General features: G+C 36.5%; 1 protein-coding gene across 1 annotated transcript in view; it reads right to left on the reverse strand.

Moving 5' to 3' along the window:
• Nucleotides 1-19,527, reverse strand: part of CCDC178 (coiled-coil domain containing 178) — a 164,116-nt gene that overhangs the window by 99,460 nt on the left and 45,129 nt on the right. Inside the window, exons 12-17 of the mRNA XM_083360755.1 lie at nucleotides 17,358-17,541; nucleotides 15,214-15,276; nucleotides 13,038-13,199; nucleotides 11,399-11,512; nucleotides 7,522-7,667; nucleotides 2,369-2,528 (exon numbers count right to left, since the gene is read on the reverse strand). Coding sequence (XP_083216881.1) covers nucleotides 2,369-2,528; nucleotides 7,522-7,667; nucleotides 11,399-11,512; nucleotides 13,038-13,199; nucleotides 15,214-15,276; nucleotides 17,358-17,541 — 829 coding nt within the window. The remainder of the gene's footprint in view (nucleotides 1-2,368; nucleotides 2,529-7,521; nucleotides 7,668-11,398; nucleotides 11,513-13,037; nucleotides 13,200-15,213; nucleotides 15,277-17,357; nucleotides 17,542-19,527) is intronic.

The following is a 19,527-nucleotide window of genomic DNA, read 5'->3' on the forward strand; positions in this document are numbered from 1 at the left end:
AAGTTCCTACCTATTTTTAAGGCATGTTTGTTTTTGGCCATAATTTTGGGCTAATTCTGTTTTTAATAATTTTATTATTTATTATTTATTTAATTTGTATAGCACCTATTTTACTGACTCTGGCCATCTTACAAGACTAAAACAAACATATCAAATGTTCCATTATTGTTTGTGATTGACTTTTTTATTTATTATGTAAATAATGTGAAATGATGCATTATAGGAAAGTGGTGCCAATAACCACTGGGACCACCATAGCCAGTCCATTCCATAATCTTTTAGCTTTGATTTCCAGATCTTGATACTCTGTGATCTTCTCCAATTCTCTGTCTTCTATTCTACTGTCCCCAAGGTTTGCCATATCAATTATCCATACTTTCTTCTTTTCAACAACAGTTGTTGTGTGACAAGACTTCATCAATTTATCCTTAGAAATCCCACAAAATTTTAATCTGGTCATTTTGATTGTTTTACAACTATTATTATTATCATCAATTATACTACTACTACTTAAAATGGTATTTATTAAATTATTTCCAAGTAATAAATATTTAGGTGTCAATGAACAATCTGAAACTTCATGAGTTTGGGGACCCTTGCCTTATATATTGTGAAGCTTCTAAAAGATATTCCAATAAGCAGCCCTATTGCTACATTTTGCACTAACTGAGGCTTCTGCATTTTCAACAGCAGGTCTCTGTAGAGTGTACTTCAGTGTTCTAGGCCACCAAATATAGAGTCGTTGCACAAGAAACTTTGCAGCCAGTGAGAAACTCACTACTGATCAAATGCACTCTATGCTACAAAAGTATAGTAGTTTTAGTATGCTACTACCAAAATACAAAGGAGTAATCTACAAGAAAATAAAAGTCACATTTTATTTGTGGAAATAACTAAAATACAATGGAGGCTACTGTTAACAGAATGGAAGATACGATTCTGTTTCCACTATAGTCTTCCAAAAAGTTCTGGACAATATTTTTTATCTTTAATGGTTGATTACAGTTATCCCCCACTTTATCTCTGTAAAGATCTAGGATCACTTTTCATTTTCGTTCTTGTCCCAACAACTTTGTGAGCATGGGCAAAGGCAGGCAAGACAGGCAAATGACAAAAGTTGCAATGCAATGCACACTCAATTCAATGACAAATGCAAGTATATAAGATACAGATTTGCTTCAATATCCCACAACACACTCTCACTAGCATAATACAAACTTGCTTGTGAGGTAGATTGGTAAGAGAAAAAGTGACAAGACAAAATTCATCCATTGCATTCATGAGTTTGGGGACCCTTGCCTTATATATTGTGAAGCTTCTAAAAGATATTCCGATAAGCAGCCCTATTGCTACAGTAAGGGCTTAGATCTAGTTGTCCATCATTTTCTGAAAAAGCTTAGGGGACCCATTTTAGATGCCAAACATAGTCTCAGAAGAAAAAATGCAAAGAAAAACAACCAGGACTTTCTTTAGAAGATTATATTTCTTACTCTCTGTAATAGGAAAATGAGATAACATATTTTAAAATCAGGGAATAGCTCTGTGGCTGCATGTTTATGACTTGGGGGAGCTTAGATCAACCATCATCTTCATCAATTCCACTAAGCAATCTGGCTGAAACAAAAAAAAGTCCTATGTTGGGGTTGCATTTATATACAATCTATGATCAACTTTGTACTGATACTTTTGTATGGCTTTGTATCAGCATTATACAGCCACAGAACTCCTCATGTGGAAACTCACTTAGCTTATACTTGGAACTTCACGTATGAAATCTAATGGTCCTCCAATTTCTCAATTCTGTTAGTATCAGCTTATAAGGTAGATGAGACAAAAAACCAGATGAGCTAGTTTTACATTATTGTAAAGCTATATTAACAGAAACTTGCAAGTTCTGAAAAGAATACCTCTCTCCCCCACCTTTACAGCCCAAGAAGAGAAGATCTCTTCTGAGCCCCTCCTCCAACCCACATTCTTGCTAATGAGCTCAGCTGCCTTTTCTCCAACTGTTCTCTTGATTGCATTTCTTTGCCTTATCTCCCATGGTCATTCCCATATACCATTAGTTAGAAACAAGTTAAATGAGCATGGACCTTTCATAGGAAAACTATTAATAAGAAACAAATAAGTGCCATATTGGAAGGACATTGTGTCTTTTGGTTAATGTTTTCCCCCCAAAGATGGTTCATCAGAATGCCCATATATTGTTTGATATACTTTTGTCAAGGAAATCAATTTAACTTTAGTACATATTCATTTTATCAAGAAAAAATGAAACAATAATAATAATAATAATAATAATAATAATAATAATAATAATAATAATAATAGTGATGATGATGATGATGATGATGTAAATAGCACAAACCTTCTTAATTTTCAAATCATTTTCTCTATTCCACAGCAGCTCATCAAATACTCTGTTGTCTGTCTTTATTTTTTTTCTAACAGCATCCAGCCGGGCATGGAGAAAATCAACTAATCTCTGAGTATTTTCCTCCTTGGACTTTATTTTGGTATATTTTTCTCTTTAAGGGAAAGAAAATATATCATTACTTGTATGAAAAATTACTCAGAACTATTAGGCAAACTGCTCATGCAGAAACAGTGATTGCAATCTAGTGAGATGCTTTATAAATGTGTAAGGGCAATGTGCACATACAGTTTATTGGACCATTTCTTCTTCATTACTTCCCCAGCTAAATCCAAATGTACACATACACACACACACACACACACACACACACTTCTCCAGAGATATTTTATAGATATAGAATATAAATTTATATAATAATATAAAACACATGAACCTGATTTAAATGAAGCCACATATGTACCTCAACTGGCAAACCTTTTTTTTAACCACTTAAGACATTTTAAGTGAAAGTTAAGGGACTGAAGCCATAATCTTTAACAAAACATATGCACAGCTTAGCTGCAGTAGAAAGTTGTGAAGTGTAACAAAACTGAGGCATTCTTGTCAGTACTTTTAAGTACTGACAAGTACTTAAGTACTTAAGCTAGTTAGTAGCAAATAGGTTCAGCTCCTGGTGACTATAGCACATAAACAAATGTTTTCCATCTCAAGCTGTCCCTATTGAGTAACTAGCTTTTCTAAGGACATTTTATTTCATTTCATTTCATTAAATTTATATGCCGCCCTTCTCCCTAAGGACTCAGGGCGGCTCACAACAATAAAAATTAAAAAACATAAGAGTAAAAAATTTAAAAGAAAATTAAACAATAAATGCAAAATTACAAGACAATTTAACCCAGTAAAAAGCCTAATTAAAAATCATAGTCAGTCCAGGCCCGCTTGTTGGAACAACCACGTCTTCAGGTCACGGCGGAAGGAGCGAAGGTCAGGGGCCATCCGCAGCTCCGGAGGCAACTCATTCCAGAGGGTCGGCGCACCCACAGAAAAGGCTCTCCCCCTGGGGGTCGCCAGCTGGCATTGCCTGGCCGACGGAACCCTGAGGAGGCCGACTCTGTGGGAGCGAACCGGGCGATGGGAGGTTGAAAATGGCAGCAGGTGGTCTCGCAAGTACCCCGGGCCTAAGCCATGTAGGGCTTTAAAGGTTATTACCAGCACCTTGAATCGCACTCAGAGGGTAACCGGAAGCCAATGCAGCTCGCACAGGAGTGGTGTAACATGGGAGTACCGAGATACTCCCATAAGCACCTGCGCGGCTGCATTTTGCAACAGTTGAAGCCTCCGGGTGCTCTTCAAAGGCAGTAATCCAGGCGAGAAGTGACGAGGGCGTGGGTAACTGTGCTTAGGGCATCTCGGTCCAAAAAGGGGCGCAACTGGCGCACTAGGCGAACCTGTGCAAAGGCCCCCCTGGTCACGGCCATTAGATGATCTTCCAAATTAAGCCATGAATCCAGGAGGACACCCAAGTTGTGAGCCCTTTCTGAGGGGGCAATACCTCCCCATCAAAAGAGATGGAACTTGTTGGACAATACGAGATGCCGGTATCCACAGCCACTCGGTCTTGAAGGGGTTAAGCCTGAGCCTGTTCCTTCCCATCCAGACCCGCACCGCCTCCAGGCACCGGGACATCATGTCAAGGGTATCACTGGGTTGGCTCAGGGTGGAGATGAACAACTGGGTATCATCTGCATATTGGTGATACCTCACCCCAAAGCCATGGATGATCTCACCCAGCAGCTTCATATAGATGTTAAACAGGAGGGGGAAGAGAACCGACCCCTGAGGCACCCCACAAGTGAGGGGCCTCGGGGTAGATCTCTGTCCCCCTGCCAATATAAACTGCAAGTGGCCCGAGAAGTAGGAGGAGAACCACCATAAAACAGTGCCTCCCACTCCCAACCCCTCGAGCCGTCGCAGCAGGATACCATGGTCGATAGTATCAAAAGCCACTGAGAGGTCAAGTAGGACCAGGACAGAGGAACAGCCCCTGTCCCGGGCCCACCAGAGATCATCCACCAGTGCGACCAATGCCGTTTACGTGCTATAGCCATGTCTGAAACCGGACTGGTACGGGTCCAGATAGTCTGCTTCATCCAGGAATTGCGGGAGCTGACGCACCACAACACTCTCAACAACCTTCGCTACAAAGCGAAGGTTGGAGACAGTACGGTAGTTATTCAATGAGGCCGGGTCCAGAGCAGGCTTCTTGAGGAGGGGCCTCACCACCGCCTCTTTTAAGGCGGAGGGGAAGACACCCTCCATCAAAGAAGCATTGACAACTGCCTGGAGCCAGCCCTGTCACCTCCCAGGCGGCCAAAACCAGCCAGGAGGGACATGGGTCCAGTAAACAAGTTGCAGTGCTCAGTCTACGCATGATCCTGTCCACATCATCCACAGTCACAGGGTCAAACTCACCCCAAATGGTATGATCAAGACCTGCCCTCTCCACTCCGCCGGATTCCACCCAGTCGGACTCCAAACCAGTCCGGATCTGAGCGATTTTGTCCTGCAGATACTGTACAAATTCCTCAGCCCTACCCTGGAAGGGGTCATCCCTCGGTCCCTGATTAAACAGGGAGCGGGTCACTCTAAACAGGGCGGCTGGGCGGTTATCTGTGGACGCAATGAGAGCGGAAAAGTAAACACGCTTTGCCGCTTCCATCGCCACTAGGTAAGACTTAAGATAAGTTCTTAGCTGTGTTCGATCAGATTCGGATTCGCTGGACCTCCAACAGCTCTCTAGGCATCTTTTCTGGTGCTTCATCTCCCGGAACTCCTCGGTAAACCAGGGGGCCACCCGGGGTCTGCGCCGGGTCAGAGGCCACAAAGGCACAACTCAATCCAAGGCCCCAGCAGCCGCCCTCTCCCAGGCTTCTACTAGGGCCTCGGCAGAGTCGTGGGCAAGGGAAGCAGGAAATGTCCCAAGCTCCGTCTGGAACCTTTCAGGGTCCATTAGCCACCTGGGGCGGAACCACCTGGTCATTAATGCTCGATCCTTTCCATACAGTGTGGTTATCCCTAGTTTACTTGATCTTGCCAATTAGAACACCAAAATAAATAAGTTCTTGCTTGTTGATCATATATGAGCTAATTATTTTTAATCCTTTATTGTTTTTCTGTAATTTGCTAATTAATTTGCCATCCTTTCTCTGCCTGTATGGCTCTGTAGTTCAGACAAGATTTTAAGCAGAATTTTGCTTACATGAAGAATCACTGCAATGGTTCAGTGATCCATACATTTCCTTACATGTCCTCTTTTTTGGTACAAGTACAGTATATGCACCACCATGAGGCTTGTTCCATATTCATTGGAGGAGAGGTGTTAATAATTTTCTGAATCTTTAAAAATTTCAGTAGGCATTTCCTTTATGCTTGGGGCTTTTCTGCTCATCAGCTAATCTATCTCACTTGCTGATGAAGACGGCTCCTAAATATATACTAAAATGTGTCATTCTCTAACCCCACTGTTAAACTTATAACAGGTTCCTTCCTATCTTTTTTTAAATCTCCATCAGATGATTGCTCTTGAATATTCCTAGTTTAGTTACAAAATTTCCTGTATCATTTCCCTGATCTTAAAATATGTATCTCATTTATTCTTCTTGGTTTTTTCCTGTTAACATTTGTGATTGAGTTCAGTACATTTCCTTCAACTTTTTCTGAAAAGTTTTTAGCTCTTCCTCATAATTGTTGTCAATATTTGGTTTCATGATATCATCACTCTTCCCTGCTCCTCTTTGATACTTGTATGATGTAAGCATATTAAACGTGTATCTTACACTGATCTTATATTCCTACTATAAGGCCTCCAGGTTAACAAACTGCTGACACGCTTACTTACTTTAATTTTCTAATTCATATATTTGAAACCAGCAATTCGTAGTCTGTTTGTCAATGTGTATCTGGAAATGTCTTGGTTGATTAGATTGACTCCATCTACTTTTTTATTATTATGTAATCTATTTGATACTAATGTTGTTCATCCATAAAGACTACGAAAAGCATATTTTTGTCATACAGGAATGTTTTAAAAAGGGTTCTAACTTCTTTAGAATAGAAGAAAGGTCAGTTTTTGTCCTACACAATATTCCATGATTATAGTTCTTGAAAACAGTTTATCTACCATCAGTACCCAGGACAAATGACAAAACATATCATATTGTCACAACACAAACATCATCCCTGTTGTATTTTGGTCATGCATAAGTATATAATGGGTGGAACTGAAACTGTGATATCACAAAGCACATCATTAGATGTCATCATTCTAAGAAAATCTTGGCTTTTCATAAATATCTGTGATTTACAACTCTTTACAAAGAAGTTTTTACAAGCTGAAATGATTTCATAGATATACTGCATATCTTAAAGACATTCTGTGGTTTCATAGGTAATATGATGATAAAGATATAGGCGATATTAATCATTCATTAGTTAAACGTCAGAGAGGACACAGTTCATATGAACCACAGTAATACTTCATTGTGTTGTTTTCCTTTTGCTTAATAAATTTGATTGAATGGTGTGTGTATGCAGTGTGTAAATCATATATATGTGTGTGTGTCTGTGTGCACGCATCTATATTTCACAAAATTCATCTTTGTGATGACTGAATTTTCTAAAAGTTTTATAACTTTTATTTGATTTATATCTGTTCTGAGGTATAATTTGTGTCATATTCATTATTGTTGCTGTTATTGTTGTTATTGCTTTATTTTTTATTATTATTATTATTATTATTATTATTATTATTATTATTATTATTATTATTATTATTATTATTATTATTTATTCGGTCTTTTCCCCATCTCCTTTCTGTCAGCAACCCTGTATCTTATTTTTGTTAGCAGGGAAAAACATTCTCATACATATATTTTTGTATGTGTTTAAACAGCAACAATACAGCTACTCAGTTTTCTTTCCCCTCTGAGTCAAACTGTGCGCATCTCAGAATGTCCTCTATAGGGCTGGGGGACCCATGTAAGAGACTGGGGCAAGAGGCTGAAAGTGTGAGAAATTTTTGAAAGCTCCCATTCCACCTCTCCCAACTTAACACTATGCATTATTTATTGGACTGTGATTCTTACCTCAACATCACTACAGTTTTTTCTATATTGTCTACATGATTTTCCTGTCCTTTCCTTAAAGTATTTAATTTTGCAATTTCTTTTTTTAAATGTGCAATTTTCTCATTGACTTTAGTAAATTGGCTTGAAATGCCTAAATATTTCTCCTGAAAATTAAAAAAAAAGGTTTAAAAGTATAATTACATGCAATGGTGCCTTAAATTATTTATCCCAAAACAGAACTATTTTCATAACTGCAACTGAAATGTAATGCAAGTTAGGTAACATGATTTCAGTAAAGGTACACTTGTTAAATCAAAGTTATTATTTACAAATATGTTTTACAAATAAGATATAGAATTCAATTTTTGGTCATTGCTCAATATGTCTTTCCTGTGCTTTTTATTATTGTTTCACATGATCAGTATATAAGAGAAATGATTTTCGTAGTAGTATAAGAAACCTTTTCCTTTTTCCAAGTTGTCAATGTCTTTTCTGGATTTTCAAATATCAATATTTGTTTAATAGTAGATTCTTCTGTCATCGTACTTGAATGTTTCATTTTTTCTATTGTATTTTGTATAGATGATTCTTTAATTGTAGTCAAAGTTTGGACTGTCTTCTTGTTCCTTCACATAGCCTCTTAGTACTTCATTGGTTGTGGTAAGAATTTGGATTAGTGTTTTTAACATAGCGAGAGTTTGTTGATCTTTCTCCATAAATAAATTTTGTTCCTGGTCTTCTTCCATATTGGTATTTTAAGCTAAAGGCTTTACACTTAGAAAATCCAAAAGAGAGAATTTTTTTTCTAGGTCGGGAACACAAAGCCTTTCGCAGCTGTTGTTTCAAAGTTTTCAAGGTTATGTACCTTATCTATTTCCCTGGGCAGTCAGCCAGGCCCCTTTTAAAGTTTCCCTTTGAGTGCCAAAGTTGTCTTAATCTTTTCAGTTTTTCTTTTTTCTTTTTTTTTCATAAGAAAGAATCCAGATTTCCAACAGAAATAGACAATGAAAAATAGGAAATAAAAGATCTTCAATCCACATGCTTTGAGAAATAAAGTTCCAATTGGGATTCAGTTACTTTTTCAACATTTAAAACGCCCCTGGGTATTTAGTCGCCGCTCTTTCTGATTTTCACTATTGGAAAGAATGCACAGGTGGACCTCATCTACTTGGAAAAGATGATTCTGAAGCTACATGGAGGTCAAATCATATAGTTTGAACTACGGCTGGTTTTATACTCCTTACCCTCATCATTAGTCTAACCACTGAATCAGTGGTTGTACTTTCTGAATTACCTTCAAAGGCATTCCATATTGGAGGAGACCCCAGGCTTAACCACTAATCTCCCATTATCAATGACTGGAATTGTCCACTTAGGAAGGAATGGAACCACTTTAACATGATGTCTAAAACTCCAAACCCCTCAAAGGTGGTTCAGAGAAATAACACAATCAATAGTAATATCACCAAGAAGTCTGATTGTAACAGACTTTTGTCCACCTCCCTCCATGAAGTTCCAGACAATGATTATCTACCATGCTGTTTCAGTGCTATGCCCAGGTTTGATTATTGGCCGAAATGGGTCCAGATATTTCATTTTTTATAGAATTTTTTTTAGCTGAAGCCCTAACATGTTCTTTAGAATTCTCCCAGAAAGCAAAACCTGGAGACTGCATAGTTATTTAATATGCTGAAATGAGAAATGGCCTCTTCAGGAGGGAACACATACCATTCCCTCTTTCAAGTTAGAAGGTATCACTTTTCCCCATGAACAGTATTAATTCCTACCCAAATCACACTCTGCCAAGCCACCCAAAAGAGCCAAGTAGGGTACAGAGATTAGAGCAAATGCTAAAATATTTTAGATAAAGTTAATGCAAATACATGACTTTGCACCAGTCGTTCTCTCTCTGTTCAACTTACAGGGTTGTTGTTTTGGGGAAAATAGAAAGAGGGAGGAATATTAGGTAACTTCACTGCCTTAAATCACTTTTAAAGTAATAAAGTCAGGATAAAAATATAATAAATAGCAATTAATTTAGTAATATGAAAAGGGAGCTAGCTATAAGAAACCTAAAAAAATAATACCCAGAAATAAATGCAGAAACTGACGTCTTGCAAAACAATAAACTATATGACTTTCACCAGAAAATGCATCCCAGATTCTACATCTAAATATGATTCAACATTCAATGCAATTATTTTAAAATATTTACTTGATGTAGAATTAGGAAGAATATGATGTTTCCTAATGGCGGATTCTATTTTTTACAAAATTACTAATATTGTTATTATTGATATTGATATTACTAGGACAGCCTATGCACAAGTTTGTGTGTACACCAGTTGTGCCCTTTCTTGGATTATACGTTTTTGCACTCAGTCACTCCTGCCTTGGTATTCTTGTGTTTGGATTATTGCAATGTGCTCTACATTTATTTATTTGGATTTATTTATTTGGATTTACATGAGGCTACCCTTGAAGAATATTTGGAAGCTACAGCTAGCATAGAATGCAGTCATGTGGACATGTAACATCACTGTTGTACAAGCTACACTGATTACCAGTTTACTTTGAGGTCCAATTCAAAGTGCCCATTATCACTTTGAAAGCCCTTTTTTGGCATGGGCCCAATCCCACCCCAATGGGATTGTCCTGCCCAATTTATTTCATCAGAAGGGATATGTGACAGACATTCCAACTAGCAGAGTCCAGAAGAAGGGCTTTTTCTGCCATGGCTCCCACCCTGTGGAACATCGTGCCCCTTGGGGTGAGATTTGTCCCCACCCTCTTGGCCTTCCTAAAGACCCTCATAGCTTGGTTCTGTTGATTGGCCTGGGACCCTGATGGGGGTCTTCCATGCTGAAGATGGTTAATGGACTAAGAAGAAGATCCCATTCCCACGTGATTGGTCTGTTTGAACTGATCCATAAACATGGTAGAAGCAAGGTTAGTTTGCAAGGAAAAAAAGATATGGATATGTGTTGCGAACAGTACTAGCATAAACTTTGTTTAGTTAATTCCTTTTCTCTTGTCTCCTGTTTTAATTTATATTGCTTAGTATTTGTTATTCCATTTCTGCATTTTGCCTAATTTCACTTATCAGATAAAGGTGAGAGGGTGAAGGATATCCAGATATACAATTTCCCTGACTACTTTTACATTTATTTGTGATTGCTTCCCCCCCATACTGTATTTTAGGATTAAGTGATACAGTAATTCTCAGTTTTGCCCAATTACCCCTGGATGCAGGGGGCTTTTGTCAATGCTGCTGTTGTTGTTATTATTCAAAAAAGAATTAGGGACTCTAGAGTAAGATTAAAAGCACTGTTTTGATTGAATTATAGATGTGAACTCTCCTGGTTAACCACATTAACTTCTTAATCACTTACAAATATGCGCAATAAAAACCAATGCAACACAACAACAATACACATAAGACATTTTATACAAAGGCCTGCAATTATAAATACATTTATATAAACCCAGTATTCATAATAATAGCCAAAATATCTCATTTGCTAACATAGACAACTACAGTAGTAAACATCTACCATAATTTACAAAAAGATGCCATCTGCTGTGCAAAGGTACAAACAGCAGGCTATTTCTATCAGAGTTGAATACTTTTTCCTCCTCATATTGATTTTTACCTTCCTTTCTTCAAAGTCTCCAAAATATTATGAGCCGATACTCATAATAAAGAAATAGAAGTGACCCCAACATGAGTTTATATTTTATTCCATCTCAAAATTATGATTAGATTCATTTAAGAAAGGGAAAGGAATACTGTACCACCTACAGAAAAGTTTAGATACATTCAAGATCAGGGAGGACAAGCATTTATTTAGCATTTGAAAATAAAACTTATTAATGTTAATATGAACATATTCACCTTTTTATCATCTAATAGGCCCTGAAAATATTTCTTCTTATTTTCTAATTCGTTTTTCACATTTTCTTCCTTGTCATCAAGTTCTTGAATCTTCTGATTTAATTCGGCTATTTTCTGAAAAATACAAATGCAGATCAAAAAAGAGTAACAGAATCTAATCAAAATGAAGTCTCATACACTTGTTATTAAACTTTATCACTTCCATTAGTCATTGGCCAGATTTCTCAAATCTTTAGCAACAGGTCTACCCAATGTTCCCACTACTGAACTTTATTCAGTCAGTTAGTTGCTCCCTCCAGATGGTAAAAGGAAAAACACAAAAACAAGCAGTGAAATAACTGGTGACCCACTTATATCTTCTCTTATCATTTCGAAGTCTGGAGGAAAAAGGGCAAAATCTGCCAGAGTGTAAAGAAAATGACAACGTTGTCCCTCAGAATGCTTGGGAAAGAGAGGAGAGCCTGACAAGTTATCATGGCTACAGGAAAGACGGGCAGATGGATTAGTGGAGAGTTCCCACTAGTAGAATATCATTCACTGCACCACCTGGAGATAGTGGCTGCAAAAATGAAATTGCACTGTTTTCTCTGGAGTAAGCTGAACTAATAATTTAGCAGCTCAGATTCCTAGACCCCAATAAAATCCAGAAGTTTCCCTTCTATAGTAAAACTAGAAGAGCACAAAAACAGCTGAGAGATTTTGTATGGGACAGTGATAAAGACATTAGATTTAAATTGTCATTAATTTGTCTTCTTAGGTTGGAAGAGACCCCTATCCAGTAAGATGAGATGGACTTGCTTCAGCTAGAATCTAAGACGACAAAATCTTAATTGAACCCCAAGGGAAATCCAGACAAATTCTAGTCATGTTAGAACAATGAAAGTTCAATAAGAAACTCATACTAAAATTTTGAAGAATTTTTATTAAATTGCTTCTAAACTAGGAGACTCCTTATAAATATTTAACTGAGCACCAAACCTAGACCTTTGGTTTTAATTAGTCTAATAGCTGCTGGAAAATAATTCTTACTAAACTGATCTGCAAATTTAGCAACTGCAAGGAATACTTTGGGGGCTTTCATTAGAAGATCTCTTGTTTGAGTAGACCAACAAGTAGAACATTTAAAACAGACATCTAGATTTTCTCTGGAGTAAGCTGAACTAATAATTTAGCAGCTCAGATTCCTAGACCCCAATAAAATCCAGAAGTCATGGAATACAGAGGGCAGTAACCCAACATAAAAAGCTTTATTCTTAGCATGAGGAAGCCTACAATACTGGTTTTCACTAAAACACATGTACAAGTAAAAACAAAGATGTACAATTCCTCCCACATTCCCAATAAGCCTTTTGGTCTTTATTACATTGATTCTACTGAGTTTTGTCCCTTGGGGAAGAGCTGATAGTATTGCCATTAATGTGCCATTTTGAAAATAAAATTATTTCAGTCTCTTTTTTTGCATATCACTAAAGCCATTACAGCCACAGAGAACAAGCTATTTTACATTTAATTTCATACTGACATGTTGATTTATTCCAAATGTCAATTTGTATCCCATTATATTCTGTGAAGAAAATGCAAAAGCACAACAAGCGAAGTATAATGGAGCAATGTTTAAACATGTTCTTATTTAACTTACCTCAGTAAGTTCTTTGTATATATCTTTATTTTTTTCCAGTATTTCTACTTGTTCAGCTGAAAGCAGCTCATATTTTTTAAATTTATTCTTAACTTTTTCCTGTAATTTGTCATGTTCCTTTTTCTTTCTTTCTAACTCTAATTGTAGTGCTTTAATTCTTTTCTGTTTATAAAATAAACAAAATATGTTTACTGAAGTACTTGAACTAAAGGGAGACATCCAAAAATAGACAGTTCCATTTGTCAAAAATACATATCTCAGACAGATATTGCCTGAAACAATTAATATTCACACACTGTATTTTTAAGCATACCACCACATTTTCATGGTAATTTTAAAAGTCTTCAACCTGTATGCTTTTTAAAGAATTCCTTAAATGATGGATTTCTGCGAGCAAACTGGAAAGAATGCTAGAAAACGCAAAAAGATTTTGAATTACAGTGTCTACTAGAAATAGGGAAGTTGTAGTTGAAACTGCATGATTCCTGGCAGAAAATATGCTACTATCATCATTATGCTGACAGCATTGAACTGTGGTGCTGGAGAAGACTCCTGCGAGTCCCTTGGACTGCAAGGCAATCAAACCGGTCAGTCCTGGAGGAGATCAATCCTGACTGCTCTTTAGAAGGCCAGATCCTGAAGCTAAAACTCAAATACTGTGGCCACCTAATGAGAAGGAAGGAGTCACTGGAGAAGAGCCTAATGCTGGGAAAGATTGAGGGCAATAGAAGAAGGGGACGACAGAGAATGAGGTGGCTGGATGGAGTCATTGAAGCAGTAGGCGTGAGCGTAAATGGACTCCAGAAGATGGTAGAGGATAGGAAGGCCTGGAGGAACGTTGTCCATGGGCCGGACATGACTTCGCAGCTAACAACAACAACAACAACAACAACAATACAGTATTTCTCTTCCAAGTTTCAGAAGAAAACAGCTGCTTTTCAAAAAGTCATCTGTTTATAACCAGCCTGCCACAATGTTTGTTTTCTGTTGGGATCCTGGATGGAATAGTAGACAATAGAGGAAATTAGACCCTTCAGGAACCTGGAGCATCCAAATGGAATGCTGTAATAATTCCAATATCCAAACTGAATCATTTTTTTTTCATCATCTTGCTTTTTGTCAGATGCCTATGAGACTTTCTGTCCTGTATTTGAATTCAGAGATGCCTTTAAATTAAAAAAGAAAAACCCTCATCCCTATATGTATCTACCTCTCATAAACTGAAGACAATTTTCTGATTTTAAGATAAATTATTTGAAAAGAAAATTGTCTTTCTTTCAAGTGAATGCATCATTATTTCACACACGTGAGCCCTGGTGTAAAAATAGGTTCTAGATCAGGGGTAGGCAACCTCGGCTCTTTTATGACTCATGGACTTCAACTCCCAGAATTCCTGAGTCAGCTATTCCTGCTGACTCAGGAATTCTGGGAGTTGAAGTCCATGAGTCATAAAAGAGCCGAGGTTGCCTACCCCTGTTCTAGATAATCCTGCTTCAAATTGAATGCATAGGGGATAGAGTGAAAAAAGAGATGTACTGAATTGCCTGTTAGAAATCTGGGAATTTTGTTGCTGTCTTGTTGCTGCACTTTAGGAAAATTTTCAGCTGTGATGTATGACCACCATAATAGCTGGATGGTCCTATAAATCCTGTAGAAGTCCCACGTGGAAAAAAAACAACCTAATCATAAGCAGAAATGGTTACATATATGTAATTTGTAAATTATCTATTTCATCTTTTAATTCTGTAATCTGAAAGTTGTTCTTTTGTTAACTAGTGTTTTAAAAGGTATTTGGTTTTAGGGACTTAAGGGGACTTTTAAATTTACCTACAGGGCAGCAAGCAAACTGCTCCTTTTCATATATAATTTTTTTACAGATTGGATTAATGGTTTTGAAAAAAAAGAAAGATACAATTTGATCATATGAGCATCTGGAGCTGATGGTTCCTCCCCTACCAGGCAAGAAAAGTAGACACCCAAGAAAACAGCTTTCTATAAGTTCTTCCTTGAAGTACCTTCAGTAGGGTAAAATGATTTTAGTACTATCTATGTGTAGCTTAGCATTCAAGCACTCTTCCCATACATCATGCCATAAATTATACAGAAGAGATGATGTGAATAATTGAAATAATAAAAAAATATTCTGAACAAACATTTTAAAAAATATTTCCCTTACCTGAGTCAGCTTCCAAGCACTTATTTCATCTCTAATTTGTTTTTTTATATTCTCTTCCAAATTCTATAACATAAATAGAACAATTGCAATCAATAGGAGTAGACAAAAAACACAGAAACTACACAAAATAAATAATTGCAAATCAGATGAAAAGGGGTCAGTTGGATTGCTTTTGTAACTAACCAATTTAAGTATTCTCTTTAAAGGCTGGCTGTAGCATACTTAACTTTTGGGTCACTATTTCTACATCGTTTTAATTATTAAGGCCATGTTACAGGATTGCTTTAATGAAGCATTCAAACTGATCTTCCTGTTTCTCCCCCCACCTCCAATATGAATGACTCCAGGAAGAATATGCAACTTAAAAAGAAACCAGAATGATTGTCCAGCATTTACTGGGGGAAGGGCAGGGCTTTTTTTCTCATAGAACGCTCAGAACGGAGTTCCGGCACCTTTTTTGGATGGAACCTTGTAGGGTAGGCAAGGCGGGTTCTATGACATGTGTGAGTCCCGGCACCTTTTTCTTTTACAAAAAAAGCACTGGGGAAGGGTAAGTCATATTACACAGTGTCTCAATAATGCAAGTGCAAGAACTGGTGTCCTGCTATAGGTTATCTTCCACAGATAGAACTCTTCCATGAAAATAATTAGAGTAATTTTTCACAGACAGTCAGTTTGGTATAGTGGTTAAGGTGCTGGCCTAGAAACCAGGAGACTGTGAGTTTTAGTCCCACCTTAGGCACAAGCCTTAAATGTGTGACCGGGCCAATCATTCTGTCTAAGCCTTAGGAAGCAGGCAATCAAATCTTGCTTCTTTCTTTTGTAGCTACCCAAACATTTTAAAATTTGGAGATTGGCAAATTATTTGGAACAGTATCAGAAATAGTATAGTATTGCAAAGAGAAGAAATCACTATAGTAACAAGAATTCACCTTCTTATTTGTTAGATTTTATCCTGCCTTTATTATTTTATCAGAAACTCAACATACTTAATATTCCTTCTTCCTCCTGTTTTTCTCACAATAACAACCTTGTGAGGTGGGTAGGACTGAGAAAAAGTGATTGGCCCAAAGTCACACTGCTGGCTCATATTGAAGTGATTGTCCACTAGGACTCTGAGATCCCTCTCACAGTTACTACTATTGAGCAAGGTACCCCTATACTATACCTGTACATTTGTTTTTTCTTGCCTAAATGTAGAACCTTACTTTTTTCACCATTGAATTTCATTTTGTTGGATAGCGCCCAGTGTTCAAGTCTGTCCAGATCCTCCTGTATCTTAAGCCTACTGTATGTTCTGGAGTCTTGGCTATTCCTGCCAGCTTTGTGTCGTCTGCAAATTTGAAGAGTTCCCCATTTATCCCTTTGTCCAAATCATTGATGAAGATGTTGAAGAGCACTGGGCCCAGAACAGAGCCCTGGGGCACCCCACTACATACTTTCCTCCATGTAGATGCGGTTCCATTGAGGACCACACGCTACGTATGGCTGGTCAGCCAGCTATGAATCCATCTGGTGGTGATTCTGTCTAACTAACATTTTTCTATCTTATCAAGTAGAAGGTTGTGTTCTACTTTATCAAATGCCTTACTAAAGTCCAAGTAAATTATATCCACAGCATTCATCTGATCCACTAATTTTGTCACTTGGTCAAAGAATGTTTTAATTCTATAAGAATTACGTTTTCAATTACAGAAATTTGAAATAATCAAAACCTTAGTAAAATTCAACTACAAGTCATAAGAAATCTAACATATAATGATTAGCTATGCTAGGTGCAGAGTTTGACATCCTGTCAAAGTAGGATGAAGAATACAATATACTTCTTCATTAGCAATGGATGTAAAAATCTATCTGCTAATAGCTCTCTTGAATAGTTATGCTTGCTTCTAGATTTACAAACAGTGCATAGAAAAGAATAATGCAAAATATGGCTAAAACATACTAGAAAAAGTGGCCTGGCAAGCTTCTTGAACTAGAAATTTTTTTTTCTATGAATGAAATAACTATTACTGAAAACTTGTTTTATCCAGAAAAACAATTTCTTTAAATACAAAATTGGATTAATGCAGTAATATTCTATTCTGCTCAGTGCAATAATTTAATAGCTTATAATTAAATATAATTCAATAATATTAAACAACCTTGAAACGTGATTTTTCTTTAACAATGCCTTCATTCAGTTCCTCCAGTTTTGTTTTGGTGTCATCATAGGTCAATTCAGCAGTATAAAGTTCTTTATTTACTTTTTTTAAATGTTCTTCCAGTCTACGAATATTTTTCTGCAAAACCTGAATTTCTGACTGATATTCCATTTTCCTTCTTGCACTATTTAAAACAAATTTAAAAGCTGCTTACAACATTAGCACTTTTTAGTAGTTTAGAAAGGCTACATATTTTGTTATGCTTTTATAAAGAAATGCCACAGTTTGTTTCATCTTTTATAATCGGGTGTTCATTGATATAATACAAATTTATTTTTAAAATATATTTATAGAGTAAACAAAAAAGGATGACAAAGCTGTATTTACCATTATAAATGTAACCCTTATTTGTTGTGGAGAAACTTAAAATTTTCATCTTCAAATGCTAGTTAGGCTGGACATGATTATTAACTGACTGGGAGAGCTGTAGGCTAGACAGCTGAGAAAAAACATCTCAGCAGAAAGCACTTTGGTCTCATTGTCAAGAAAACCATTTGTACATGAACATGAAATTACTAGGAATCACAAAAGAGTTTCCCTTCTATAGTAAAACTAGAAGAGCACAAAAATAGCTGAGAGATTTTGTATGGGACAGTGATAAAGATATTAGATTTAAATTGTCATTAATTTGTCTTCTTAGGTTGGAAGAGACCCCTATCCAGTAAGGTGAGATGGACTTGCTTCAGCTAGAATCTAAGACGACAAAATCTTAATTGAACCCCAAGGGAAATCCAGACAAATTCTAGTCATGTTAGAACAATGAAAGTTCAATAAGAAACTCATACTAAAATTTTGAAGAATTTTTATTAAATTGCTTCTAAACTAGGAGACTCCTTATAAATATTTAACTGAGCACCAAACCTAGACCTTTGGTTTTAATTAGTCTAATAGCTGCTGGAAAATAATTCTGCAAATTTAGCAACTGCAAGGATTACTTTGGGGGCTTTCATTAGAAGATCTCTTGTTTGAGTAGACCAACAAGTAGAACATTTAAAACAGACATCTAGATTTTCAGATGCTTGATATTTTTACCATTGATCATCCATCTAATTGGGGCATTAAATTGATTCCTATAGAATAGCAGTACTTTTTTCTAGAATAATTTATTTGATGGTTTTCACTAGAGCAGTAAAGTGATAGAACTTTAAGGCATCTTGGAGGCTTACTAAGTTAAAGACAAAGTCTTAGGCATCAGCATAAAGGAGAACAAAAATGAGGCAGCGGGCAAGGGAAGGAGTATAGCATTCTGGTTTAGCAAACATCTCAACAATATTGTTAATGTAAAAGTTAAATAAAAGTGGGGTAAGAATATAACCTTGCTTTACATTTTTGCTAGTGCAAATGGATTTAGTTAAATGACCAAGATATTTAAATGACCAAGTTAAATGACCAACTATTTACATGAATAGTTGTTCTGAGGTGTAATACAATTATTAACCTAAGAACAAGGCAGTCTATTGTTGTAGCGGCAAATTTCCCACAGAGTTGTTCTCACAGAATAGTATTGAACCATGGTTTATACTTAACATTATGCATTAATCCCCCACCGCAGCATTCTTAACAAAGTATGGTTAAAACAAGCCATGCCTTAGCAAAATTATAAACTAGTTATTGACTAACTTCACTAAACATATTCATGCATAACTCAGTTTTGATAATTGTATCTTTAATCATGGTTTTCACTAATTTATTCAAAATAGACATTCTGTATTTTCCTGAAATACTTCTTGATTGCTAAAAAATGATATTACACTGTCTTCTTTTCAAATATTATGCTAACTCCTCAGGTATAGAAGCAAACCTTGGGAACATTTTTCTTAGATAATGGTCTAACAAATTAGTTGCTTTCTTATGATTTCTACTTTGACATTTTGATATGCAAAGTGGCACCAATTTTAATATTAGATTACCACATCTCCCTTGTTATGCCTAACATATCTGCACATTCCTCTAAAATCTAACAGCTCCATTTCTGTTACCTTGTTCTATGTTTCTTCTGTTAAGATATAAATATTACCTATACTATCTCTTTTCAACTATCTTTTACACTTATATCTTTGTAACTTCATTGTATTCCTTTGTCTCACTTGTAATTTTCTTCTATACTATT

This window comes from Vipera ursinii (genome assembly GCF_947247035.1).
Source record: "Vipera ursinii genome assembly, chromosome: 3".
Taxonomy (NCBI): Eukaryota; Metazoa; Chordata; class Lepidosauria; order Squamata; family Viperidae; genus Vipera; species Vipera ursinii.